Source organism: Pteropus medius, unplaced genomic scaffold (assembly GCF_902729225.1).
Source record: "Pteropus medius unplaced genomic scaffold, Ma_sr-lr_union100, whole genome shotgun sequence".
Classification (NCBI taxonomy): Eukaryota; Metazoa; Chordata; class Mammalia; order Chiroptera; family Pteropodidae; genus Pteropus; species Pteropus medius.
The window spans coordinates 22,212,554-22,240,466 of NW_024351729.1; the positions used below are offsets into that span (position 1 = coordinate 22,212,554).

The window sequence follows — 27,913 nt, forward strand, 5'->3', positions numbered from 1 at the left end:
CCGTCAACAAACAAGCTGAAAACAAAGAAGTACGCTGGGAATGGTAAGAGCAAGCTACTTGAGGGGTCTCTGAAACGATAAGACGAGAAGGGTGGAGTAGACCTCTGGGACAGGGAGCGCAAGGGAGGGGCTACACAGTAAGGTACGCCTTGGAAACCACAGCCCGCTAAGAGACAGACTAACAGGGTCTGAGAAAGTAGAGGCAGCGTAGCGGCACTGCGCATGCGCAAGCGCAGCCTCCGTTTACCCTGCGCGCGCCTGCGTGCGCGCACACGAGGAGTCGGAGCGGAAATGGCGCCGCGGGACCGCGCGTCTGGGCGGTGAGCGGAAGTGGGTGTGAGAGCGGAAGTGGCCGGCTAGGGCCGGGGGCTGGGCGGGGACCGGGCTTGTCGGTGAGGCGGCAGCGGCGGCGGCGGCGGCTCGGCAGGCGGGTTCAGGCTTCTGGGGCCAGGTCGGTCAGGTGGGTGGGTGTCTCCACAGTCAGTACTTACGCGAGACAGTGCGCGCTTCTTCCCTTTCTCCCCATCCCGGTCCCTCTTCCCTTCTCCCCTAACCTTCTACCCCACCCAGCCCCCCTCCTCAGGGAGCAGCAGGACCGCTCCCTCCGTCCTTCCCTCCCTTACCCACCCTTGTTTCTCCTTCCCCTGCCCGGGGCAGCCGCCGCCATGATCCTGCTGGAGGTGAACAACCGCATCATCGAGGAGACGCTCGCGCTCAAGTTCGAGAACGCGGCCGCCGGGTGAGCGCGCGCCCGGGGCCGGAGGGCGGCGAGGGAGGCAGAGTTGACCCCTGTTCATCTCCAGTGTTGTTCAGCCCCCCAACCCTCGACAACGGGAGAGGGAGATGGGGACCTGGACGGGTGTGGGGACTGCCCCGGCGGAGTAAACGTGGGAGGCAGTTGGGCGCGGTGGGGTGAGGATCAGAGATGCGTGGGGAGAGGCTCAGAGGAGGGATGCGGAAGCAGTGAGTGGACAGGAGTGCGCGTGCTAAAGGGCAGGAGACCTGTGGGATGTGAGGGCAGCTTGGGCTAGAACTCAAGCTGGAGGATCCCATTGCCCTCTGGAGCGAGCAGGGGGCCACTTCCCTGCGTATTCCCCGTCATTGTTCTGAACCCGAGGAGAGCCCGTTTGGATTGGGTCGGAAGGAGTTTTCAGGAATTCCCAGGGCTAGAAGAGGGAAGAAGACGCAAGCCCAGATCATCACCAGCTTTCTCGCTCCCCACCCCCAGCTCCTCGTTTCGTTTAAAGGAGTAAGAGGGAAGAGTGAAAGCAGACCCAGTCTTGCAGCCAGAAAGACACGATATCTAGTTTCCCTTCCCCAAACCCAGTGAGAGACACTGGCCATTTTATTACACATTCCTCAAGCAAAGCTAATAGTTTCCCCATCACACCCTTTCCTTATCTCTTCTGGGGTTCTCATTCACTTTTCCCCACCCACTAGCTTTTATCTGGTTATCTTTTACATTCTTTACCAGACCCCTGGTCAGTGATTTCTTCGGTGGTAGTTTTGGTCCAGGTGCAAGCTTGAAAGCCTTCAAAAGCCTATAAAGGTCTTAGATGACCTTTTTTTTTTTTTTACCATTGACCTTTTCAAAGGTGGCCTTAGGACAAATTTCCAAGGCAACCTTCTCTATCCAACACAGGAAACGGTAGAAGACAGTCTTCTCCCCCAAAGCTGCTATACTTTTAAGATATGAGCCAGGAAATTGCTTTTAGCTTCTAATTTTTGGCTGATCCCTTTGCCTTATTTCCCCATCTTTGAGGATGGGGCTTCACATCTTGGTTCCATAGTTGAGTAAATAAGTGCAAACTTTCTGGTGAACTGAGGACTAGTAAGAGGAAAGTAAGTGCTTGGAGAACCCTAGGTGGGAAGGGATTGGTGGAAGGGAAATTCTAAGTGGTCATATGAACTTGTGGCTTGGAGGCATTAAAAAAATACTTCTAACCCACCGCTTAAATTGAGTATATTGTTTCCTATCTCTTTTATAAGGCCACAGATTTTATCTAAAACAAAGCACAACTTTCCTTGAAGTAACACATACAGTGAACAGTTGCTATTATTTTCTGCCAGGGGCTGCAGTTGCTTATATTTTAGACTAACTTGCTGCTTGTCTTCAGCCTCACTTACCAGTTCCTTTGCATTTTGAATGTTCAAGGGAATCAGCTCAGAGTCTTATTTTGGGTAATTGCAATGTACTTTTTTGAGCAGTGTAGCGCACAGGAAGTTAAATTAACTTCTGCATTTTTACAGCTCATCTAAGTGCATTCTCAAGTCCGGACTAGTAAAGAATGAGACCTGGGCAGTTATATGCGGATCTACAAGATAAATGCCTGTGCATTTTCAAGTAGAAGCTTGCCTTGTAGTGTAGGAGTTCCATTCATATCTATTTGTGTGTTAATAACTTGATTCCAAAATGTACCCCTTTATTCAGAACTTCAGTTCTTTTCATTTTAGAAAATTACTCTTAAAAAAAGCAGCTAACCATTTCAGAGGATTTAAAATAGGCACTCAAGTCTGGAACGCATAAGTTAGAACTTCTAGGACATTTTTTACAAAGTATATGTTGTAGTAGTGTTGGATATTGGGGCAGGGCAGCAAGTTTTGGCTTTTATTCTGGCCCATCTTCCCTTTAAGATATGACTTTAAATTAGTGGGCTCAAAACATATTCTGCTGAAAAGCACTTTGAAAAGAGATGGTGATACAGGCCAGGGAGGTAGGGCTTTCCTGGGGTTGCACTTATAACACCCAGCTGAAGCATGGGTCTAAAAAACCCAAGTGAATTTGCAGGCATACCAGGGAGGTGAGGCAGCAGTGAAGTAGTTAAGGCACATTCCTAGGTCAGAACTTCCAGCAAAGGAAGACTGGTGTGATAATCATAAACATTTTTGGGATTCTATCAGTGCTCAGTACCATGCAGGTTCAGAAAAAGCGGGGGGCTTTCTGAGAGAGCCTGTTTGCAATGTTACAGAGGACCTAAGGGGTAAGATGTGTTGGAGTAGAGATCAGAGGAAGACATTAAGGAAATGGAGTAGCTTGGAGGAGAAACCCTGGAGATTTGAAAAGCTTTGCCCGTGTGGAAACCTGGAAGAGGTCAGCTCCACCCTGCTTTACCCTTCTCAGCAAACCAATTGGAGAAATTATGGTTCAGAGCAACCCTTTGCAGAATGAATCTTCCAACTCTGGTGTCCTCCTATAATAACCAGTAGCTACGTGTGGCTAGTTAAGTTTAAATAAGAATTAAAGTGAAATAAAAATTAAGTTCCTTAGTCACACTAGCCACAGTTCTTGTGCTCAGTTGCCACATGTGGCTAGTAGCTGCCAAATTTGGCAAGTACAGATATAGAACATTTCCATGATTTCAGAAAGTTCTAATGCTCAACACTCTTCCAGCTACTGAAAATGTAAGCATGAGATAGTCTTATAAACAGTTCTGTAGTATATACTTCAGAACACAGTTACCATAGCTTTCCTTCTGAGAGTGATCTTTTTTTAAATGATGCCTCTCATATGTTGGATCTTCTTGCCTGTGACATCCTAGTAAAAGCACAAACTTCCTTCGGGTAGAGGAGTTTTGTCATCTAAACTGTTCAAGAATACATTTGGTCATGATAACCTTTTAATTCAGAGGCTGTTCCAACAAAGCTTAAGATTCATTCCGAGCAAAATTGCTTTTTATTTTTTCCTACCACACTCCTGAGAAAATGGCTTATTGGAATGATTCATATAGCCTCACAAAATGATAATTATTAGTAAGTTGTCTTCCCAACAGCCTACAAACTAAGAATGTGACTGATTAAAAAGCTGTACTTAACACTGCAAATAACCTCATGTACAAGTCTTTTCAACGACATTGCCTTTTCATTTAGGAATTCTTAACCCAGACCCCCAATTAAAGCAGAAGTAATCTGGCAAATTAATTTAATTATTTTGTTACTATATACACACGAAGAACCTTTTCAGCCTTAGAAGCTAGGCCTGTCTACTTAGCTAGAGCCTAGAGTCCAAGATTGAGGAAATGCTATCAGATGCAAATTGCTGTTGATTTTAAGTGTGTGCTGGCTTCTTGCCACAGCTGTGCATATTGTGGGGCGCTGTGATTTTGTGAGGGGGAGTGAAGCTCAGTAAGCAAGCAGTGCCAGTTGGGGTGGGCGAGGACTGTGGGAGGAGAAAATTTGAGAAAGGAATAAATTAAATCTTGCTGATACCTTGTTCTCATTCCCAAATATGCTGCATATGTCCTCCGAGAGACAGACTGGTTTGAAGTGACTCGGAATTAGGACATTGTTGAAGCATTTAGAAGAACTGGAATGTAGTGGCTGACTCTCTAAGAGGATCTGCTTGGTCTTTTTACAGGTCATTGTAGTTACACACTGCTGCCTGGCCTCTGGCCTCTTTGAGACGGCTTTGGGCATGAAGCCCCAGAGGTACACTCCACCAAATTGATGAGTCCTTAGGGACATTGTCATTTTAGTCATCCTTGTTTCCTAGCATCCTCATTGTATATATTTTGTCAGTTCAGTAAATATTTTCTTGAAGGATAAAGCCAGTTAGAGTGGTTCTCAGTTTCCTTAGGAGGAGCTTATCACTTTCCTGACACTGTGTGAATAGCCTTTTAGATCTTTCCATATTTTGAGATACCGCTTAAGCAAAGAGTAGAATGACCTCTTATCTAATATCCATTTGTATAGGCTTTGGTCAGAGAAGATGATGAGAGCCTTATAGAAGACTCAGAGAATGATCAAAAACTTTTCTGGTGAGATAGCAGAATTCAGTGATTCTTCTAATTCACCTCACGGAAGGGATAACTAGAAGAGGAACATAAATGCCCAAGTGGAGAATCGGATACATTTGGGAGTAAAAACTCCAAAATGCTTAATGAGAAAAAGAGGATTAGATAATATAGTTTCCAGGAGTTCTTTACTGACTGATTAGATGACATTCTAGATGCTTCCTTAGAAAAAACGATTGAAGAAAATTTTTTCTAAAGGATTTTAAAAGCTCCTGAAACCCTCTTAATGAATTTAATGTGTTTTAGTGTCTTATGCTGTCCAGTCAGTAAACCGGAGAATCTACCCAGCTGGCTTGTTCCAGGATGTAAACGTTACAACAGTCCAACACTAATAGGGCTTCTCCTTCTTGTACTGTGGAACAGTTGCTGATTCTGGGAATTTCCATAATCCCAAAACCTCTCCCTACCGTGGCTTCAAGTCTGGTCTCCTCTCATATCACGTCGAAGAAAAACTCATTTATTGATGACCTATCAACCAGGCACTTGGCTATAAGCTTTAACATGGGTTCATTTGATTTCAAATGTGCCCCTGTGATAATAGCACTTCCTATTTATGGTTGAGAAAACTAGGGCTCTTGAGAGTTGCGGGGGGAGTAGACATGAATTAAGTGTTGTGCAGGCACCCAGCACTGGTGATTTCTGACTTTATTTATGATATATCACACACACACACTAAAGGAGATAATATTTGTACATTTGGGTAAATGGTCGTCGAGCCTCGAGGTCATGCCACTAGGCTGCCCAAAGAGCTGTGGGGATCATTATCTCAGCATATCTGTAACTTAGTCATAAGACTGTTGGGGAAACTTTGCTGTACCCACCTCATCTCAATCTAGAAAAGGAACCTGAGGCTCAGTGACATTTGAATAACATTGCCTGTGGTTACATAGCTAGTAAGTGACAGAACTCTGAAGGACTTGCTTTTTCTGTAATTAAACTCACCCCCACTATCCGAAACGTTAGCAAATGGTAGAACAGAAAATAACCATTTATCTTTTTGGCCTGTTAAGTGGTACACTTTCTCCCAGACCAATCTTACTCTCCCCTAGCTCCATGATTTTAAACCACAAAAGTAAATAAACACCTGGTCTTGGAATTGAGACACAATCTTGGTCACAGTCTCTTTTTCAGAGCAGAGTTCTTGGACCTCTAACTCCCAAATGACTTCTCAGGAAGACTCCTTTGGCCTAATGCTGTCTCTGCAGCCTGTCTCTTCTGCAACCTTTTGCGAAGTCATAAATAGTAAACTGAAATATTAATGGCAGTGATTTGACAAATGTTCTCAAGTCAAGCAGCAAACCACTTAGTATAGATCTTAGCAACTTCTCCCACTGGGGATCTGTGCTCAGGGAACTTTATGGCCTAAAGAAATTCAAAATTCCAGAGTCAGAATGTTTACAGCTTGGAACCCTAAGGTGATTTATTTATAGTTGATTTTTCTCAGTCTGTTGATGAAGTGGGAGAGTGAGGAATTCAATCTTTCACTGGCAGCATTAAAGCCTAAGGTTAAAACATAACAATCACCACCCCTTAAGTGATGCAATGTGGACCTTTATAAACCTCCACCCTGACTTTGGCATAGCCAGCCTTCCCCAGAAAAGTATTCTTCAGTGCTTCCTCCCATCGTGCAGCCTCTTACTGTCTCATTCAAATGTGTTGTAGGGCTGTGTTTGTACTTCTTCCTTCTTTGCTCTTGTTTTCTAGAGGTGAGGAATGGTTGTTGGCCATTCACTGCCTTTGTCTCCTCGCTACAGTTTCCCACGAAAGAATAGAAGCAACTTAAATTTTATTCTAGTTCTTTTCATCATATTCTGAACTCCACTTCTTCATAAACCACTTGATACTTCCATTCTTACATTCAAATTACTTTTCTTATGTCACATATGAATGGCTTTGAAGATGCAGGATAGAATTTTGTGTGTGATTTGTATGGGTTGATTTTTCAACAGGACTATAACATATGCTCAATAGAAGCCAGTTTCCTTGAAAGGTATTGTTTAGCCTCTGCAGCAGCCTTTTTTTTTAAAACAGTCATAAACAATGTTATATATTCCCTTATTTCCCAGCAACCCTGGAGGGCACTTATTCGTGGTTCCTTTTACAGGTGTGAGGGAGCAAAGGTAGTATAAAACCTTTGCTTTTAATTGCGAGGTCTTGAGCAAGTTAGTCAAGAATAAATGTGAAAATGTGTCTATCTTGTCTGCTGGCCCATAAAACAAAGTGGACCCATTTGAGTTGGTAGCTAGCTGATAAACAGTCATAGAGTCTTCATATGTTTCCTACCATTGGACTTAAAGAAGTGGAGAGAGTATGTAAAGTAGCTTTTTGTTGAGAGTTAATTGACCATTATTGTTTATAGCTAGGATTATGTCATGCTTCCTACGTAATAAGTCGGTAGCATTTATCAGATACATGTCCACGTACCAGGCTAAGCTGGGAATGGCACAGAAGGTATTAAGCTGTCATTGCCTTTCAGTATAGGTTCTTTCATGTCTGTTCTCCTGTTTTAGCTTCAGCAGTTCTGTGAGGTAGGATCGCTTGTATTCACCCATTTTATAGATGATTAAGTCAGAAAATAAAGGCGTATAGGTATTTGTCTAAAAACATGATCCTGACGAAAAAGCTAAAGTTGGAAAATATGTGTCTTGACTGTTTTCAGTGGCTTCACAGTGTTGTTTTGTGCTACACTTTCTATGGAAGTATAGCATTGTAATTTCAAGACAAAATAAAACTAGGGTAGAACTAGTTAAAGATAGCTTCATGAAGGAGAGTGGTGAGTGCTTTGGTGACATAAAGGAAAGGGAAAAGACATGTAGGAGGGTTTACAGGTTGTCTTTGAAATAGAAAAGAACTTTCTGTTTTATGGCCTGAAAGCATCCTCTCACCTCAAGTATATTAAAACCATGCTTCATTCTATTTAGCAGTTTTCTTGCTGAATGTCCTACCCCCATCACTACAGTCCTGTGGAGGAGACATTGACCAAAAGTTGGTACGTTCACACAGACAATCTGTGTGTATCATGGTCTTAGGGAATTCAGAATTGAAGGTGACCACCAACCACAACAGAGATTCGACAGTATCTGGAAAACAAAAGTTTTATCTGTCCTGCTTTTTTTTATCCTCCACCTTAACTAAGTCCAGAGGTTCAGATGCATAAGAAAATTAATTGTATACTCAGGTCTGCAGTAAATATAAGACTGATACATAGTGGTCTGATCTTAAATTAAGCTCAAGAGCCTTTGCAAGTCCCCTCGAAGTCATGCAACAATAGTTATCTTTCCTAAGGGACTCTTGTTTTGTTTTGCAGAAACAAACCAGAAGCAGTAGAAGTAACATTTGCAGGTAAGTGTCTTTATCTTAACTTTATTAAGAGAAGGCACAATATAAAAAATAGAAAAAAACTGTTCCTAAAATAAGCTTTGACATTTGAGGTACTATCCCTTGATTGTCAGATCTTTCTAAAGTCTTTATTTCATGAGTTTAGTGAACACTGTAAAGTTACCCACTGATATCTTAGAAGTTGGGGTTTAATTTTGTGATACAAAATAAGGGTTTTTTCATTCAGAAATAATAAGTTATTGTCTTCAAATAGCTATCATCTCAGTTTGTCTACCACTAGACTTAGCGGGAAAACATGAAAATGCTAGAGACCTGTTCAGCAAGTCAGATATTACTGCTTTCTGTTCCCTGTAAAGAACTGGGTGTTGATACTACACTTGCTGTGTGAACTTTTGAGTTATATAGCTACCCTCTGAAAAATAAGAGTGCTTGACTAGATAATCTTGGAAGACTTTTTACAGCTCTGAAGTGCTGGGACTTGGAGGCAGGCACTGTCCCCATCTCACGCTACTAACCAGCCATGCCACCTCTCCCTGAAGTGATGGCCACTCACACCTAGTTTCAGGAATTACACAGGATAAGCCCTCTGTACTGTAGAAGAATAGAAGCCAAAAAGAGAGGAGGCCTATAGATTAAAAGCTTAAGAAATAACCAGATGCATGTGCCGCCTCATTTGGATCTGAATTCAAGTAAGACAACAGTTTTTTTGAGGGGGAGGATGTTGTTTAATTTTTTGAGACAGTATTTGAACACGTGACTAGATACTTGATATTAAGAAATGGTTAAAAAAAATTTTAATTCTTCCAGCACTAAGCTGTGATTAAGGTAAGACTAGCTTTGTAATTTTAGAAGAGCAAAGAGATAGGTACTCGACAGCTCTATCTCAGTGTTTCTGCTGACTTCCCACATGGATTTGAAATAAACGCCATTTTACTCATATTCCTTTTTACAAGAGAGACTTTGCTTATGGCCTACAGCAGGTAGGCAGGCACTTTGAGATAAGCAGTATTACTTGCTTTCCTCACAGATTTTGATGGGGTCCTCTATCATATTTCAAATCCTAATGGAGACAAAACAAAAGTGATGGTCAGTATTTCTTTGAAATTCTACAAAGAACTTCAAGCACATGGCGCTGATGAGGTAAGTTCCACATCATTTTCCTTGGGGCTCTTGTTGGCAACTTTTATTGGCAACTCGCCACTCAGAGAAGATCCATGATACTGAATTCCCCCACTGACACTGACCACTCTGGACAGCTTGCTCACCTAACCAGGGGCTCTTGATTTCATTTCCCATAATGATGTAAAGACAGGTGTTTCCCAGAAAAGATTTTGGCTCTTTACTTGCTTGTTTTTTACTCTGGAGAAATAAAAATGTTCCCTAACCATTGAAAACAAAAACCGCTTTAATTCTCAAAAAATGTGGTAAAAAATAGTCTTTGACCAGTACAAAAATAGCTATCATGTGAATGGGTTCTGTTCTGTTTCTATAACGTCGTCAAGTGGGTTCTGTTCTGTTTCTATAACGTCAAGTAGGTATATAAATTCTAGCCTGTCTAAAGTTTATAATCTTAATTTTTCATTCTGAAGTGTTCTTTCTTCCTTACAACTACCTTAGGAGAAGTAAGAAAGGATGTCCATGCATTATGAAACTCTTGGTGGCCATGCCTTCTTCACTGGCTTCTTTCGATAGCTAAAGTAGCAGGTTTGGTTCCTGTTGAACTATATTTGCTCTGGGGAGAGCCATTTATGGAAGAAAGAAAATGCTGTTACACCAGTGTGCGTACACGTTGTGGTTGGGTCTCAGAGCAGGAAGTATGACTCAGTTCCTGAATCAGTTTTCAAATATCTTTTAGTTTTAACAAACTAGGTTCTCCTTAATCTGGTGAATGAATATACAGCCATTTTTATTTTCTTTCTGATTAATAGTAGTAGATTTTGATTGTTTAACATTTATGTTATGAAAAGGCTGTTTGCAAAAGAATATGATCAAATCTCAATAATTTTTTTGGTTTAAAAACTAAAATTGCGTGTTAACCAAACAATACCAAGAGCCATAGGCAGTCACTTCCCTTGGTTATTCATATGCAGTTGCTTTTTCCTATAGAGAAGAAGGGAGGAGTCAAAACCTTTTCTGATTTGCCTCTAAAGTTCAAGGGAAGAAGAAACATTTAGAGCATTTGTATACAGGGTCATTTTACCTGAAAAAGAAAAGCTTCAGAAGAAAGACCTAATCATAAAAAGCATATAAAGCAATTATATGAAAGACAGCAGTTAAATCTTCTCTTTAAAGATAAAGAGCAAGAAGAAACAAGTGGCTGTTAAGATGTCCCTGCTTTAGATTAACCATTACTCCCTGAAAAGAAATGTTAAGTATTTGAATACACAACCAAATTGTGTAATCTCCCTAGGCAGTTCTTTCTCTTTAAAAATCTAGGTACAATAATAATCCTTGGAAGGGAAAGTATTAAGCTAGATTTCTTAAATCTTTCCAGGCTGTGCTTTCCTTACAATAAAACTCTAGAACACATTGCTATTAGAGCTTCCACAAGGGTCAAAGAACCAGCCCCACCCACTCAAGTAGGTCGAGTAAGTGACATTCGCAGTGTTGGAGCAGAATGCACAGTAAATGGCTCCCTGGGTTGGTTAAACAGTGACCAATCTGTGATAACCACAGGAAGCTTATTACTTTGTCACAGGCCCTTTTTCAAGGCAGAAAGCCTCTGCTGCTATCGTCGGAAGGTCTTGGATGGGGATGATTGATAGATTGCCTCCACCCATCTCCTGGTGTCAGGTTGGAAGAGTAGGTGCAAATTGAAAAGTGAACCATGGTTAAAAGTGCAAGTGAAGTAAACACAGAAATATTGGCTGTTTTGGCCAAGGGGAGGAAGCAGAGGAGTTGAACATGGTACATACAAATTTGACTCTGAGAACCTTGTAGATCTCAGAATATTTACTTAGTAGACTTGGAATTAAATTAAATCTTAGGGGCTGTGGTTTTTCCCACATCTGATTTATCCTTTCTTCAAGGATCAGTAATGCACCAGTATAGAATTATAGCTCAGAGTTAGCATGCTAGTTAAAATTCTTGCAGGATGTGCATGTTACTTTTCTCCCAAAACTCCGTAGGAGAAGCAGTATGTGGGGCACGTGAAGGTCACATCTCTATGTCACCAACAAACTCTGACCTGAACCTCTCCCTTCAGTTCCTCTTCTGTAAAAGAGATACCTCACAGTGGCTCTATGGTCACCAAATAGGAACTACATGCGGCATTGTCTTTTGCCTCGTACAAACAGATGTGAGCACTAGTTCGTGCTTTGAAGTTCACTCTATTATTCGAGTTTTGAGATTGGAACGATTCAATAAATATGTGAATATTAAAAAATACTAATGAATGGAGGTGTGGAGAACCTCACTGTGATAATTTTTTTAAATGGGACATAAAGTAATATGGTTTGCTGCTGATTTTTTTTTGGAATATCTAGAGAGTACATTGAAAATAAGATTTGAAGAAAAACATTGATATTCATTCACATCTGTTTACTGCATGTTCTCGTATGCAAGTATATGGGCACTGAGACCATGACAGTGAACAAGAGTACCTGCTCACGTGGATCTCAACTCCAGTGCTGCCTGTGTTTTCAGTGGTTTTCTCTGGCTAATGAAATTCTTTAAAACATGCATATATATAACTTAGATAATTAAAAGTTTTTACTATTGTTCAGTTGTAATTTGGTTAACTTGTCTTTTTTTTGGTATCCCAGAAAATATAAGGTGATCATTAGTGTGTTTGTGGTGAGATAGTGTCAGAAATTGACTAGATACCTCGAGACGAAACCCTGTTATACTACTCAGGTTTAGTCTGTTGGCCTCAGTTTTACCTTCTTATGGAATAGTGAAGATACCTTCCCTCCCAAAGTATAAGTTTTTAATGAGAGTTAGTAATAAGCCATGACTGTGTTTTGCCTCTTAAATATATAAAAACTACTAAATACCAAAAAGGTTATTAAATTCTAGTAATTTTAATGGGGTCTCCCAGTAGCTGTCTTTCTGCTGCTTAATGTGTCCTGTATAACATTTAAGTCAGAACTATTCTTTCCAAAATAAAGTTTGTTTCCTAAACCATGTCAATCTAGGAACAAATTCCACCAGATGAAACAGTCACACTAGCACAGAAAAAATAAGGAATATGTAAAAAGCTTTTATCGTTTACTCCAAAATGCTAGAAAGTAGCCAGCTCTAAGTGTTGGTTTTGGGAAAAAAGACATTTAGAGAGTACTATATTCTGTGAACCCACCAGCATAAATAACTGGCTATGATTTAATTATCCATTGTCTTTGCCTTAAAGCTGGTGCTGAGCTAAATAATTTTAAAGCTTACAAAATAAGCAGGCTAACTGGAATCAGTTTCCAATAATTCTGGTTTTATCTCTTCATTCACCTGGGCTAATGATTTGGCCTGTAATTGGTTGATAACTAACATCTATACTTGGCGTTTGGCATCCTTCTGCTCTCTTGAAAACAAGACGATTATGTATAGTGTATGTTCCGGAGTAGAACAGAGAACATGTAAAGAGAGTGACCGAATCCTGAAAGAGTCAAGAATGAGCTTGATTGAAAAATGGATCATAGACTGACCTTTTGGATTTAATCTCAGTTCTGTGAGTGACTTGCATGGTAACTCAAATAAATCTGCTTCCCCTTCTTGTATCCAGTTTCCCATCTACCGAATGAAAGGAAGAATGCTGGTTTAGGAGAAGGCTGGCAAGCACAGTTCTTTAAAAATTAAAAGTTATCGTGGCTTTTGGATTAACATTTGTGTTTGTATTTTCTAGTTACTAAAGAGAGTGTACGGGAGTTTCTTGGTAAATCCAGAATCAGGTATGTAGTGATGTGCATGACTGTGCAATGACACGGAAAGAGACCTGTCCTATTTGTACTATGCTCTTTTCAGCCAAAGGATTTTGTTTAAATATTACTCCTTTTACAAATATTTCTGCATGAGCCCAGTCCCACTTTAACTCTCTCCATAAAAATAGCTTTTGAAGGGCTTTGCATTGTCTAGTAATAGTACACAGTGTGATGTACAGAATTCATGTATGTTTTTAACATTTACTTAAAGGGGCCAATTGATACTTCCTTAGCCTTTCAGCTAGAGAGCCACCTTTGTTTGCTTATGATTAAATGCCTTTTGAGAAGACTAAGCAAACAGTGATTTCCACCCCCAACCCCTACTAACACCTTTTTCTGTGCACTGCACATTTGGAGAAGAAAAAGGAATATTCACAACTATTCTCACATTTTCAAGTAACAAAAATTTTAGATACTAAATCCATTCTTTTAATAAGTGATCGTTTCCTCCTTCATGGCCAGAGGAATTACAAAGCACCATGGCCATCCTTGATTAGAATAGCTACTTTCTACTAGCTATACTGCTTTAAAGGAAATTTAAAGTGGGAAAAACTGGACAATATTTTCATCCCTGTGATTAAGTGGTAGTCTCAAATTCTAGGGCATTCAGCTGAGTCCCATAGTCAGTTCCAAGTAATAAAACCATTTGAGCATAATGCTCGTTACTCAAATACTGTTGCTGTAGCACCTTCATTAGCACATTGTTTTAAGAAGGAAGGTGTGTCAAGTCACTTTCTTTTAACAGCAGTTACTTTTGCTAGCTTATTTCCTCCCCCAACCTTTTTTTCTTTTCTTTTCCTTTCTTTTTTTTTTTTTTTTTTTACTTTTTTACAACATGCCACTGCCTTACCACTCCCATTAGAATACCTTCCTGCGTATTTTATATGCGGCTCTGCAAACAAAACACAAAAAGCTGCCTTTGGAATATAATTTGCTGCTAGGAGTATTTGTGGATGGGAGCTTTTGACTGCAGTCAATAAAAAATACTGCAATATGTTAATCTCCAAATTGATGGTACTAGTGTATCACAGAAGTAAAAACCAAAAGGTAAATAACAGTAGGCTTTAAGAGGAATCAAGGAATTTCAAAAAGAAACAGCTAGAACAGAAAAATCATGTAGGAACTCTTGAGCATACTTCTTACAACTCAGACTCTGAAATCTATCAAAACAACTGAAGTATAACACAGCTTATGTTTCTGTCCTTGGGCCTTCTCTTCCACTTCCTGCTAAAGCACAGACAGTGCCAGATTGCAGACTTTCAAGTGCAGTACACGTGAAAGTAGTCTCTTTTTTTGTATGGATTTATCTAGGTAAGTTTGGAGAACTCAGGAGGCCATACTAGATTTTTACTTTTCTAAATCCTCGCTATGTTCTTTTCATCATGTCAGAAGCCTTACCAAGGTCTGACTTCATAGTTTTATTTAGTTTATTTGGCACCTTAAAACTAGCAAATCTCACTTGATCTTAGCCAGAAGTCCAAGACGTGATAAAACTAGCAAACCTCAACTTTAAACATTTTCTTTTTTTATCTAATCATGTAGTCTGCTTATCCGATTTTCAGATCCCCGGAATGGAATGGTGGTTGATATTATTTAATATTGGAGGGCCAAAAATGCTAAGCACTATCTAGAACAGAGATTTTGATAGCCCATGCTCTCAATAAGAATAGCGTCAACAACAATAACAAAAACAGACCTCAGAAATGCTCTTGGGAAAAAAATAGTAGCAAAGTACTGCATAAAGAATTAAGATATTCGGCAATGTGAAATTCATGCAGTTCTGGGAAAAGTATTCCCATCAGTTGCCTAGAATATGAAATAATCCTCAGTGATAATACAGATATTCTTGCAAAATCATCGCTTTTTGGCACATATTACTTGTTTTGTTATATAATCAAGTGCCCAGCCTTGTTTGCTGGAATTTGTGCTCAGTGTGCTGTAAGGAGGCAGAATAGTGTAGTGGTCAGCAAATTTGGATTTCAGTCCTGTTCTGCCCCATTTATTGATGACCATCTCTGTTCCAGACACTAAATACTGTACATCCTCTTAATTCTCCTAACAGCCCCCCCTATCTCACCACCCCTTTTTGAATAGTTGCAGGAATTGTAGATGTTAGGCGATTTGTCCAGTGTCACAAAGTGGCAAGGCCAGAATTTGGACCCAGTTCTGTTCATCTCCAAGTAGAGTTGCCTCTGCCTCTCTGTCACGCTGCATTTGTCACGAACTTTGAACCTCTCTCTCTCTCTAACATGAGAATAACCATATCTGACCTGCCTACTTCAAAGAATTCTTATGGAGATCAAATGAAATGAAATATTTTTAAAACACTTTGAAATTTTTACAGTGTATACAAATGAAAGCTACTGGGAGGAGAATTTTTTTCCCCTAGATTTTTCTATATCTTTCCTCTTTCCACACAAGGTTTGTGATAGCACAAAGGAAGTACATTTTATTAACAGAAAGCAACCCAGCAACCATGTTGGCATTTAGTACATTAAACCACGAGAGAAAAATATATAACTCATACTGTAGTTTGATGGCATATATATAGTCACCTTCACAGCTGTGTCTGGAACACTAAATTTCTAGTCAAATTTCTCAGTATGACTTCCTCCATTCTTTATTTGTAATCGGTCATCTTTGATATTGATTCAGTTTTTGCATAGCATTTGTTAATTAGCTATATATATTTACAGTGTTATTATAAGAATAAAGGTTTTATTTTACTTCATTTGTCCTATAATGTATGTAGATGGGAATTGATAGCATTCTGCTGAGGCTAAAAGTATGATCACTGAGACAAAAAGAAAATGTCATTAGAACTTGAAAAGTTTTTTTTTAATGTAACTGCTGGGTGTTTTTTTCCCCTCCAGGATACAATGTCTCTTTGCTATATGACCTTGAAAATCTGCCTGCATCCAAGGATTCCATTGTGCATCAGGCCGGCATGTTGAAACGAAATTGTTTTGCCTCTGTCTTTGAGAAATACTTTCAGTTCCAAGAAGAGGGCAAGGAAGGAGAGAACAGGGCAGTTATCCATTATAGGGATGATGAGACCATGTGAGTATAGAATTGATCCTGAAGCCTGGGTGTGGCTGTCACATGTGCTTACTGAAAGACATACAGCTAGGTCAGACCTTAGACTCTATCATGCGAACCCCCCTGAAATGTCTTTCTCAAATTCTTTGAGCCAGGAAATAGATGATGGGGGAAAAAAGGACCACTTCTCCTAGCCTGCAGATATTGAAAGTTGGCAAAAGATGAAAAGAGAATCCAGTAATTTGGTTTTTGTTTTTTGTTTTGTGTTTTTTTTTTTACAGCACCACTATTCTGAGCCCCCTTCAGTAATATAGTAATCAGGAGGCAGACGGGGAGGACCCTAGGTTCTGTGTTATTGCAAGTCTTGGATCATCTGCATACTACGAATCTCATAGTATATACAGAAATAAATTTTTTTTCCCTCTCTTTAATTCCCCCACCCACCCACCCACTCACTTCTACCCCTGACCTATGGATGTTGCCGTTTCCCTTTAAGAACTAGATCTCTGAAGGCGGGGCGTCTCCTCTCACATGCTCACAGGCACACTCGGGGCCTGGTACCCCAGGCACACTCGGGGGGCCTGGTGCACCCAGGGTATGGTTCATGACTCTACCTGGGGCTTGAACCCAGGACCTTCTGCGTGTAAAGCAGATGTGCTAACCACTACACTATGGAAACACTACCCAGAAATAAAATTTTTAAAGTGGAGTTCTAAGAGTCACTAACTCTAGATTACACGTCATACCATACAAAGTTAATAATATCTTCTTTGGGTGATTTTCATCTCTGGCCTCTTTTAGGGCATGCGTTTATTGGCCATGGAATTTATTAGGGCATGGAATTTGTTGGCCATAGCTACTTAGTCTCACTTGGCATGCCTTTTTTTATAATTTAAAAGATATATGACTTTATCCTCCTATTTCACTTGCAGATCAAGTTCTTGACAAAATCTCATTCTGATTCTGTACTTACTTTCATGGGTTTTGTTCCCCCTCAGGTATGTTGAATCTAAAAAGGACAGAGTCACAGTAGTCTTCAGCACAGTGTTTAAGGATGACGACGATGTGGTTATTGGAAAGGTGTTCATGCAGGTATGGAGCAGACATCTTGGGGGAAAACCATGGTTTGGTGATTTATACCTTGGCACCAAACCCCAACATAAGCATGCAGAAGAGAGCTGGCAGTTCTGTTGATGCTGGAACTTATTGAAGATTTAATGAAATAGCCCCCACCAAACTCACTGAATGTTTTCTTAGTGATTTTAGCCTTTTGCAGGACTGGACTAGAGGGTTAAATATTGAACATACTAACAATATGACTAAATATTAAGCATCCTTCCCGCCATGGGGGTCTTTGATTCAAAGGTTGGTCACGTTTCCTGCCCTCTTGTGTTCCTCAGATTTCTAGCAAGGTCTGTTCTTGGTTTAGTCCTAAGGTCCTTTCAGAATGGAGTTCATGGAAAATTCTGAAGTAGTAGATAATGCATTAATAGGGTAGAGTTATTGAACTGATAGTGAAGAGAATTGGCCTGGGTTTGACCAGTGTCACCATCGAGTGTCTCCCTCAGGAGAAGCTTGTTTACTAAGAAGAGTGGTGGGGTGTAGCAGGACATTTTGTCATTGGATTTCTGGTGCAGTTGGACTCAAGTCTGATATAGTACACCCACTGTGGCTTTGTCATGCTATCTGCTAACCAGTTCCTGGCTCCAGGACATGAGAGCTCATTGGTAATGCGGTATCCAGGCTGGTTTCTTCTGAGATGGCTCAGCATTCAAAATCTAGTACAGTGGTCAAATTTTCAAAACAACTTTTGTACATTCATTCTGTTCCTTGGCAGGGCGATGAGATTTAAGAATTCTGAGACAGAATCTTTTTTGCCAAGCAGTTGAAAGATAGTTGCGCTTAATATAGTGAGGATACTTTACATGTGTGTAGCCTTTCTAAGTGGCTAGGGAAATCTTCAGAAATAATCCTCAATTTGATCCATCTCTCATAGCTTTTTGTATTTAGGCTAATTAATCAGAAACTATAATTTTGGAGTCTCTGCAGAAAAATTGGGATATTGACACTTCAGCATTTGAGAGTGCTAAATTTTATGAAAGCGTGTGTGTGTGTGTGTGTGTGTGCACGCATATAGATATATATATATATCTTGAGTCCTAACTGTAAGCCTCTGCACAGGCATTTCATGTGTTTTTATGCAAAATTGACAGGAATTAAATGCGGTAGCTCAGAAATTGGGGTAAATCCAGACTGACGAACTAATTTTAAAAGCTATGAAGTATATATTTAGATTTGGCTGGGTTTTTTTACCAGTCTTTTTCCATTTTGTTTCACATGACATCTTAGCTTATTTTTATACTTTAAACAGATCTGATCTTGGAGAGTGTACTGGAGATTTGTTCCCTAGGAGAATTTTGTATATTTTTTTTTTTGCATATGAATGTAAACTCCTCCCTCAAAGTACATGTGGTAGCAGACTTGTCTGAAAGAGAAAACTGTGTCTACATTTTTGCCCTGACAGTATCTCCAGTTAGTCACTGGCCTGGCACCATTCAGGCACATACGGTGTCTGGGAATGTGAAAAGGCTGTGCTCAGGAAGCCATCTGCCCTGCCTCACTCTCCAAAGTCAAAGACTGGGGCAATTTATTTGAAGTGACCATAGAAACCTGGACTTAAGTTTGCTGGGTTTTTTCCCCAGAACAAATCATCTGAGCATTTTCCTGGGCCTAGTTATTGTAACCTTTTAGGAGAAAGAACAGTGGGTGCCTAGCGCAGAGTGTTGTGACCTAGGATGCTGTTTGAAGATCTCATGGTCACTGGTCTGCTTGCCATGGGCCTTTGTGGGTTTTCCCATGCCTGCATACACTTCTAGCCCAGTCAGAACATATCTGCTTTTGTCATTTGACAGACAAACTCTGAGGGATGCTTACTGCCTTTAGAAAAAGACAGGGAGTTCCCATTCCCTACTCACACAGACGGCCTAGTGCTTGGCTTTGGGACATTATCTTTGTAGGCATATGAGCCAAGCACTAGAGAAAGTCTGGTAGATGTCATCATTTCAGTGCCATTCCGTGAGAAGCATTAAGAACAACATTTTCAGAAATTAGAGTGCAGTCTACGACCATGCTACCCTGAACAAGCCTGATCCCTGTCTGATCTCGGAAGCTAAACAGGGTCAGGCCTGGTTAGTACTTGGATGGGAGACCACCTAGGAAGACCAGGTGCTGTAGGCATAAAAAATAAAAAAATAAGAGATTGTGAGCTGACAAGGTCCTTGCAATCTGTGAGGTCAACCAAGGGTTGCCTCACCTTAAAAAAAAAAAAAAAAAGGAAATTAGAGTGCAGTAAACCAGAATTTTTTCATATTATTAAATATTAAAGTCACATTTGTAACTAAGAAAAGTTAAGTGGAAACCGCGATTTCTGTATGTTCAGGGGCCAGACAGCAGTCTGCCTCATAGGCAGTTGGGATGATGTTATTTTGAGGACCCTTGCTACCTGTATACATGTGTGGTTATAGCTATAAGATATTTTCCTGAACTGGAAACAGAATCGGAATCAGTAATTTTGGTAGATATTGCTAAATCTCACCTCTATAGAGGTTGTACCATTTTTCCCTCCCACGCAGAATGTTTGAGAATGCCCATTTCACCAGAGTGTGTTTTCAAACTTTTGGATTTCTGCTAATCTGATAAGTTAGAAATGGTATCTATATTCTCTTATGAGCAAGGTTAAAACAAGATTAAAACATCTTTTCTTATGTTGCAGGCTGTTTTTCTTTTCCTGTGAGATGTCTCTTTATGTCTTTAACCCATTTTTCTGTTGGGTTATTGATCTTCCCATTTTCTTTATATGCTAGAGAGATAAGCCTATGATAAGAGTTGCACATTTTTCTTCACTTTGTCATTAGACTTTGTGGGGGTTTTTTCCCCCTCAAGGCAGAAGTTTATTTTCACATAGTTGAATTGATCTGTCTTCTCTTTTATGGCTTCTGGACTTTGAGTCATAGTTAGAAATTCCTTTCCTACTTCAAGTTTACAAAGAAATTTACCTGTATTATTTTCCTAGAATTTTTACACCTTCATTTTACACATAAATACACTATCGGTTTGGAGTATGTGGCATGAAGGATGGACCCATTCATTCATCCCTGACTACCCACTGGTCCCGGTAGCAGTTATTTAAAAGACCATGTTCATACCACTGATTTAAGATGCTACCTGCATGATATACTAAATTCCTGTAAATATTTGGATTTACTCTGAACTAATAGAATAAATTATGTTTTGATGGAAGAGAGAAATAGTATCATGATACTCAAGACATCATAGGCAGGGGTGGGGGGGAGAAAGGCATTATTGCTGATACATATGCAACAAAGACCGTAATGAAGCTATTTGCATTGGTTGATTGGTTGGGTAGTTGGTTTTTAAGTGTTATTTAAGAGAGAGAAACAAAGACATGAGCTTAGCTAAAGGATAGTCCCAAATTAGAAGTACTGTATATTCTTAACCAAGTTTTAAATGTATTATTTTTCATATACAGAACTGATGAAATGGTATTAAGTCACCACAGGTTTACATATACCCCATCTGGTTATGAATGCCACATGCGTAATTGAATTGGAGCATTTGAGAAACTTACTAAATACCAGAGAATGCTGGCAGACTGTTATCTGTTCTCTTTTCTTCCCTGGAACTGAAGAGTAAAATCAATACATAGAAAACCTCCCAACCCCTTTGAATGAAAGGTGTATTCTAGAAATGGGCAATTTCACAGGCTTTTCTTCATAAATTTTCATTTTCAAATGATATCAATTCCTTCCCTGCCTCTCCAAATATTTTTCCTTTGGAGAACAAAATTCAAAAGGGAGCTAACCTAACCCAGTTATGTTAATTTATTATTCACCTTTAGAAGTCAGCTCAGGAGTGAGGGCAGTGGAATAGGCAAGATCCCAGACTGAGCCTTAGAACTCCTCAGATGGTATCCTTCCTTTGCCCCTAATTAGTTGAGGGCTTGCTGACATTCTTCCTACCTGCAAATGGAAACAGTTTCTGCTTGTTCCTTTACAGTGTGATGACACTAAGTCAGCCAGAAGTGCTTTCTTTCATTCAGCAAGCCATGTGCTTGACAGCCTCTTTGAAGGACAGAGGAATAGATAGACAAAGCAGAATCCTTGGCTTGAGGAACTCACAAGCTGGTAGGGAAGCCAGCTGCATTAATGAATAGTGCTGTATCATAGTAAAGGTTTGTGGAAAAGCAATGAGAATGCCACCGAGCGAGCAGGCAGCCGGGGGTGGCGTTATAAAAGAGGTCAGATTGGAGCAGCAGTAGAAGAGCACTGCAGGCCCAGCGGCTATTTAAATGTACTTTTCGTGCTCATAAAACTCAGGCCACGGAAAGCCCTTGGTTTTATCCCTCAGCCATCACTCGGTGTATTTAGACCATCCAGTTTTACTGGCATCACTGGAAAATCTAGTTTTGTTCTTGCAGATCTGGGTAGAGACAGGGTTGCTTTGCATCACTTATCTATTTGCACAGAATGTGCAGCTCTAAGCTTGAGGTTTAGAGATTCAAACAGAGAAGGAATGGCTGATTTTCACAGCCTCAGTCACTTTGCTGTAGTTTGATGAGTACATTTTGTTAAGGGTAATGAGTCCTTATGCTGAGTGGTAGCTATGTAGTCCAGGGCCATTCAAGAGCCAGAATACAAAAATCAGCCTTTCATTTCTCATGTCAATGGTGCCCTTTTCTTAGTGAATACTAACACAGCTCAGTTTCTTTAACTGTTGTCTTCTGCCCCTAAGAAGGGCTTACATTTTGGTGTAAAATTCTGATTGACGAATTCTAAACAGTAATAAGATCTAAGATATTTCAGTGAAACAAGACGTGTGCAAACTCCCAGAACCCAGAGAAAGCACGATATTGATGAAACTGGGAGAAGTAAGGTGGATGACGGAAAATTGGTCAGCTCATCAGGGGTTTTTTTATATGCAAAGAAAAGAGTTAAGACTTTGTCTGGAAGTATTAACCAAGCTAAAGCTTGGGTTCCATTCACCCTGAAATTTTAAAGGTTTCCTGAAAAATATCACCTTTTTCACATTAAATTTAAAGAAATTAATGAGTAATAGTCCTTAGCCTAAGTGTAATCTGGTTCTCCCAGTGCTTTGGAATTTATTTGTTTAGTCTCAGATATAATTTTATCACGTGATACCCCAAGAGAAAAGGAAAAGGATTAACTGCTTTTCACCACATTTTGAACATCGGACTTGTTAAGTACTTTGTGATTTCTCCTTTGTGAATCCGAAGTGCATTGATAGCAGCCAGCACTTGGAATATTTAACACTAGGTGTAGGTGGTTTTTCTACAGGAGTCACACCCCGTACAGCAAACCCCATGCTGTAAGTTGCCATCATCTTACACCAGATTCTCTTCTGGTTTCTTTTTACTTTATCCTGGCAGGAGTTCAAAGAAGGACGCAGAGCCAGCCACACAGCCCCACAGGTCCTCTTTAGCCACAGGGAACCTCCTTTGGAGCTGAAAGACACCGATGCTGCCGTGGGTGACAACATCGGCTATATTACATTCGGTAAGCAGGGTGGGATTGCCACTTTTGGGCGTCTTTGATGCATTCATACTGCACACTGCCTGAACCTGGACAGTCATTTGTTAAAATGTTAAGCGGGGCAAAAGCAGACACACCAAATTGTTCCTATTGCCATTGCCGCGACTATAGGAGGGGTGTCACTGGACACTAATTACAGGTCATGTGCTCTTTCTGTATAGTTGTTGTCTCTCTTTTTTCCTGTTCTTAAGTCCAAAAGAAAAAAGATAGCCTCTTATGTTGCGTATTAGGAGTTGGGACCACCTTAAGCATTGCTAAGCATCTGGGTAGGAACTCTCTGTCATTTGGCTTTTTTTGTTTTTTTCTTATTAAGCTGGAGCTCCAGCCATAACTCACTCCACTTTTCCATTGAAGAAATTCAGGTCTTCCCATCTTACAGTTACTGAGCCTGGTGAGCTGGATCATTGTTATTGCTGGTAGTTTGGAATAACAACACATTCACACACTGTACCTGATGTCACCAAAATGTCTCCCTTTGTGAAGTTTTATTCAGTTGACCTCAATGGCAAAGATGTTCCAGTTTTTTGGTGATGAGTGAGTTGACTGTTTCATTAAATCTAAGCTACACATTTTTTTTCACATTACTACCTTTGAGGTTGGGAAGTAGCTTACAATTCATGGCATGTCACAGTTTAATTGACAGCATATCTTTATGATACATAAACTGCTGGTAAACTTACAGTCATTAGCATCTTAGGTTCTGTGCAGTGTTGTTATCTCCTATTGTGGTGTTCACTTTTCAGGGCAAAGTGACACTATAGTCTCACCCTTTCTGTGAGGCATTCCTTTTCATTTTAGCAAAACTTTATACTTGGAAGATTCTACTGATGGTGAGACCACTGAGTAGAGATGGTGCAGAAAAATAGAGAGGATTCAATAAGGGGAGAGGGTGCGGGTCCGCCCAGGAGCAGAAGGCCAAATGCCTGCACGGGTCTTCGGCGGTTGGTGCTGCGGGAAGGGCCTTTCTCAGCTCCCAGCCAAAGCAGCCTCTGCCTGCCTTCATCAAGAGGGTTCTGGTCTTTATTTCTTTTTCACTACCAAGACTTACAGGGTCTTCTCTAGAATCTGGTTTCTCTGAAGGCTTACACTATTTTAGTGCCAAGGGCCTAGGGACACGCAGGCTTTGTTTCCTCATCCTGATTTCTTAAAGTGTTTTTTCCATAATTACAGACAGTAGTTCCAGATAGTAGTATCACCTTGCAGAGGCAGGAGCTAGTGCATATGTGGCAGGGAGGGAATAGATTTCAGAAAGCACAGCCACAGAATTCAGATCTGAGATGAATGTCCAGGACCACACCCTTATCTTGATGAGTCCTGGTTTTCTACCATCATCTCGCTTTTTCTCAGCATCCTCTGTTTGCACTCACTGGCACCTGCCCTGGTTATGGTGTTTATCCCTGTATCGTCTCAAGGAGAAAACCCTGACAAAGCCTGGGCATGATGTAACAAGTGGATTATATTAAGCAGAGAGTTGAGAGGTGACTGGGCTACTGGGCTTCCCGCTCTGTGGTATTGGTGTTATGTACCGATGCCTTGTTTGTGCTTCCACCCTCAGTGCTGTTCCCTCGCCACACCAACGCCAGTGCTCGAGACAACACCATCAACCTGATCCACACGTTCCGGGACTACCTGCACTACCACATCAAGTGCTCTAAGGTGAGAGGAGCCGCTGCACCTCAGCCCCTGTGCTCCGGGTCATTCTCTCCACCAGAGTTGATAACAGTCATTCCTGTAGTCCAGACTGTTGCTATGAACTCGGAGCGGACGGTTCTAGAGGTTACAAGAAATGGTCTTTCTTCAGCTCCCCACCACCACCACCACCACCACCACCACTCCCCGCAGCAGGGAGGTGAATAAATATGTCTCCGCAAAGGGTTGCCCCTCCTGCTTCCCTGCAAGGCTCTGTGTCAATCCCAGGGTCTATGCTCCCAAACCTTCCTGGTAACTTCTTATGAAAGCAAAGCTGTCTTTCCAGAACATGGCTCTGCTTCAATACTTGTTTTATTTGCCCCCAGGCCTATATTCACACACGTATGCGGGCAAAAACATCCGACTTCCTCAAGGTGCTGAACCGTGCACGCCCAGATGCCGAGAAGAAAGAAATGAAAACAATCACGTAAGTAGGGCAAGCCCGCAGCAGGACCACCTTCTCCTGGGCTTACTGAGCAGAAAATAGTGGGTGCTGGTGGCTTGGCCCTTCAGGGACCTGGGCAGCAGCTATGTGTGAGACAGCAGGGTCGGGCCTGTAGCTAGCTACCTGACAGACTAACGATGGGGTGAACAGGTTTTCACTTCCAAATGGGTGGGTCTGGGTTTCCTTGTTTCCACATCTTTGTGAGCTAAGAGAATGGCAGATGGGAAAAAAAACAAAGGGACCTTTTTACCAGGATAAGTTGTGTTTTCTTTGGGCCTAAGTTGAAAAGTCAGCTTGTCCTTCTGAAGGTCTTCCTGGAGAAATGGAGTAATTTGCTTAACAACATTTAGTTAAGTAAATAGGCCTGGAAACTCCCCTCGCTGAAGTGTTCTTTGTCCTGTTCTGCTTCTCAGCGGAGAGGAAGTTGTCTCTGTCAGGAATGGAAATGTTGAGTGTGTGGCTCCGTGTGCCTAGAGCCTAGACATTTGGGTCTTTGTGCAAGGTGCCAGATCTTGTTTCCCCTTCTGGTATAGTTTAGACAATTCTGTTCTCAGGTGATATGTGCTTATTTGTGCTAAAGTCTTGAGGCGAATTAAGCGCCCTGACCCCACACCCTTCAGAGCCAGTGTATTTGCCAACACTCAGTACTCCTGCAGGTAACCCTTGGAAGGCGTGGTGTGCTTAGGCTTCACGTGAAGCTCCCCTGGCATGAGAGGCCTCTTCTGCCAAGTTAGTTTCTGCTATCTGAACAGAGTTTTCCGTATCCAAAACATCAAAGATGCATACAGAGCAGTTAAAGTCACTCCTGACTTCTTTAGCCAAAGGCTTTAGGGACTGCCCATCTCTCATTAGGAAACTGGTACTAAAGGCCCTTCTCTGTAGTAGCTCTGAACCTACTTCCCAGAGCCTAAGGAGTGCTGTTCCGCCTTTAGCTAGACTAGATCCTCTGCCTAGAGAGAGGTATCCAGATGCCGTGGCGGCAGCATTCCCTCTGCTCTGCAGCTTCGTGCCTATCCTAAGATGAGGGGGAAAACAGTAATGGTGGGGAAGCAGGAGAGAGTATATGTCCTGAGACACACATGTTCTTGCTGTCTCCCGTCCTGGAGTTTACAAGTTCCCCTGTCCCTGCTTGCTTTCCACAGAAGTGCCTTTCTCACCAGGCAACCTTGTTGACCTTCAATGCGAGGCAATTTTGTGGCACTTACAGGGCCAAGTGGGGAGAAAGCAGTTCAGCAGAGGCTGGGAGGTGAACCAGCAGCTAGGGACAGCAGAAGGAAGCTTGTCCTGGCCAACTTGTCACATCAAACACTGGGCATCATAAATAGTCACAGGGCTGCCTGCATTACCTTTAGTCCTGTAACTGCTTTCTATTCAAGAGACAAGCCTACCAGGCAGTCACTGCCCAGTGTCCCACCATAGGCTTTCTCCCCCACCCTGTTACACAGCCAACAGGGGGTCGTGAGGGTCACTGCAGAGCAAGTGTACTTGTCCAAAGGGCAGGAGCAACATCCTGTCCTATTGGGACTGGGAAAGGGTGAGTCTTTGAAATGAATAAACTGTCCATAAACCTTCCTGGGACTTTGAAAGAGCAACTTTGCCTTTTTCTGTCTCATGACCTCTCTTTGGCAGAGGTGGGCCCCAGAAAGGAGAAGGGGGGTGCAAACAACTGCATACATCCTGAAAACCAGACCATGTCACTATTGGCAGATAGGAGTTAACTGGCTCGGCTGGGCCCGAGAAGCCAGGTTACACTCCTCCCTCCCTCAGCCCCCCACCCCACTCCCCCCCAACAGAACAGGAAGGGCCTGCAGAACCATGGGCAGCACAAAATAGCGTGGCGGGCCCACCATGAGAAATGACCCTGAGAAGCCAATGATCAGTCAGCACCCCACAATGTTCTGCCAGAATTGAATGCTCATGAACTTTTTATTGGTTTCATTTGGGTGTGGGCAAGACATTCAGGGCAGGAAAAAATTTAGCCCCCATATTTTTGCCCCAGTTTGCTATATTTCTCAGGTCTGCCTTCCGGGCTGCTTTACCAAGTAAGTACCCTCTGTCTTTGAGAACCAGCCCATTCTCAGAGCTGGCCCTTCTGGGGAAATACTGGGTACCAGACACCATGGCTCAGAATCCTAAAGTCAGGCAGGTGTTCTAAACCCAGGGTGTAGTTGAGGGTTGTTGCTTCTTTGAACATTCTGCCCCCGTGGTGGAAGCTGTAAGGAACCTGCTTTCTGCCAGCCTGAAAAGCTAGAAGCCGTGTAGAAGGAGCCTGAACTCTCCACTAGGAAGAGAGTTGAGCCCAGTCTGACATGCAGGCAGATCTAGGGCATCCAGAAACTGGCCAAATGATTCCCCTGTCTACTTGGTACATTTAATATTCTCATGGGCCTAGCACAGGTATTTCCTGGTACTCCAAAGTACTCAGTAGGAAGGAGGAGCTGACGAAACCTTCCTGTGAAAGCTGGATCTTAGGCCACGCCTAAAGTTCCTATATACTTTGGCCTAAGGAACCTTTCCATCTGGTATTTAGCGTCTCTAGTCCAGAAGTGTGGGGTGGAAGGAAAGGTGAGCCCAAAACTAGCCTTCATACTTACTCTCTGCTTTTGAAGGGGGAAGACGTTTTCATCCCGCTAACTCTTGGGAACAAGAAGAGGAAGCGGCTGGCAACTGAAGGCTGGAACACTTGCTACTGGATAATCGTAGCTTTTAATGTTGCACCTCATCAGGTTCTTAAGGGATTCTCCATTTTGGTTCCATTTTGTACACGTTTGGAAAATAATCTGCAGAAACGAGCTGTGCTTGCAAGGACTTCATAGTTCCCAAGAATTAAAAAATTCCACTTGATCAACTTAATTCCTTTTCTTTATCTTCCCTCCCTCACTCCCCTTCCCTTCTACCCTCCTTCCAAGCTGTTTTCGCTTTGCAATATGTTACTGGTAATGAGTTGCAGGATAATGCAATCTTAATTTGTTTTCTCCTAAGTATTTGAGTTCAAAACTCCTGTATCTAAAGAAATACGGTTGGGGTCATTAATAAAGAAAATCTTTCTATCTTACATGAGAATTTTCTGGG

The 27,913-nt window shown here is 41.6% G+C and overlaps 1 protein-coding gene and 1 pseudogene across 2 annotated transcripts; both read left to right on the forward strand.

Annotated features, from left to right (window-relative positions):
- The first annotated feature begins 305 nt into the window (after positions 1 to 305).
- Positions 306 to 27,896, forward strand: ARPC2 (actin related protein 2/3 complex subunit 2). 2 transcript variants are annotated; one of them, XM_039844745.1, is made up of 11 exons: positions 306 to 451; positions 658 to 739; positions 8,098 to 8,132; positions 9,157 to 9,269; positions 12,964 to 13,009; positions 15,913 to 16,099; positions 17,077 to 17,170; positions 22,545 to 22,671; positions 24,263 to 24,363; positions 24,723 to 24,823; positions 27,451 to 27,896. In XM_039844745.1, exons 2-11 carry the CDS (start codon positions 666 to 668, stop codon positions 27,473 to 27,475), a joined length of 903 nt encoding a protein of 300 aa, XP_039700679.1. In that variant the 5' UTR covers positions 306 to 451; positions 658 to 665; the 3' UTR covers positions 27,476 to 27,896. The 2 variants fall into 2 exon arrangements, with proteins under 2 accessions (XP_039700679.1, XP_039700680.1); XM_039844746.1 differs by having other exon boundaries at positions 372 to 460.
- On the forward strand, positions 19,196 to 19,315 carry LOC120587937 (uncharacterized; annotated as a pseudogene).
- Positions 27,897 to 27,913: the final 17 nt, after the last annotated feature.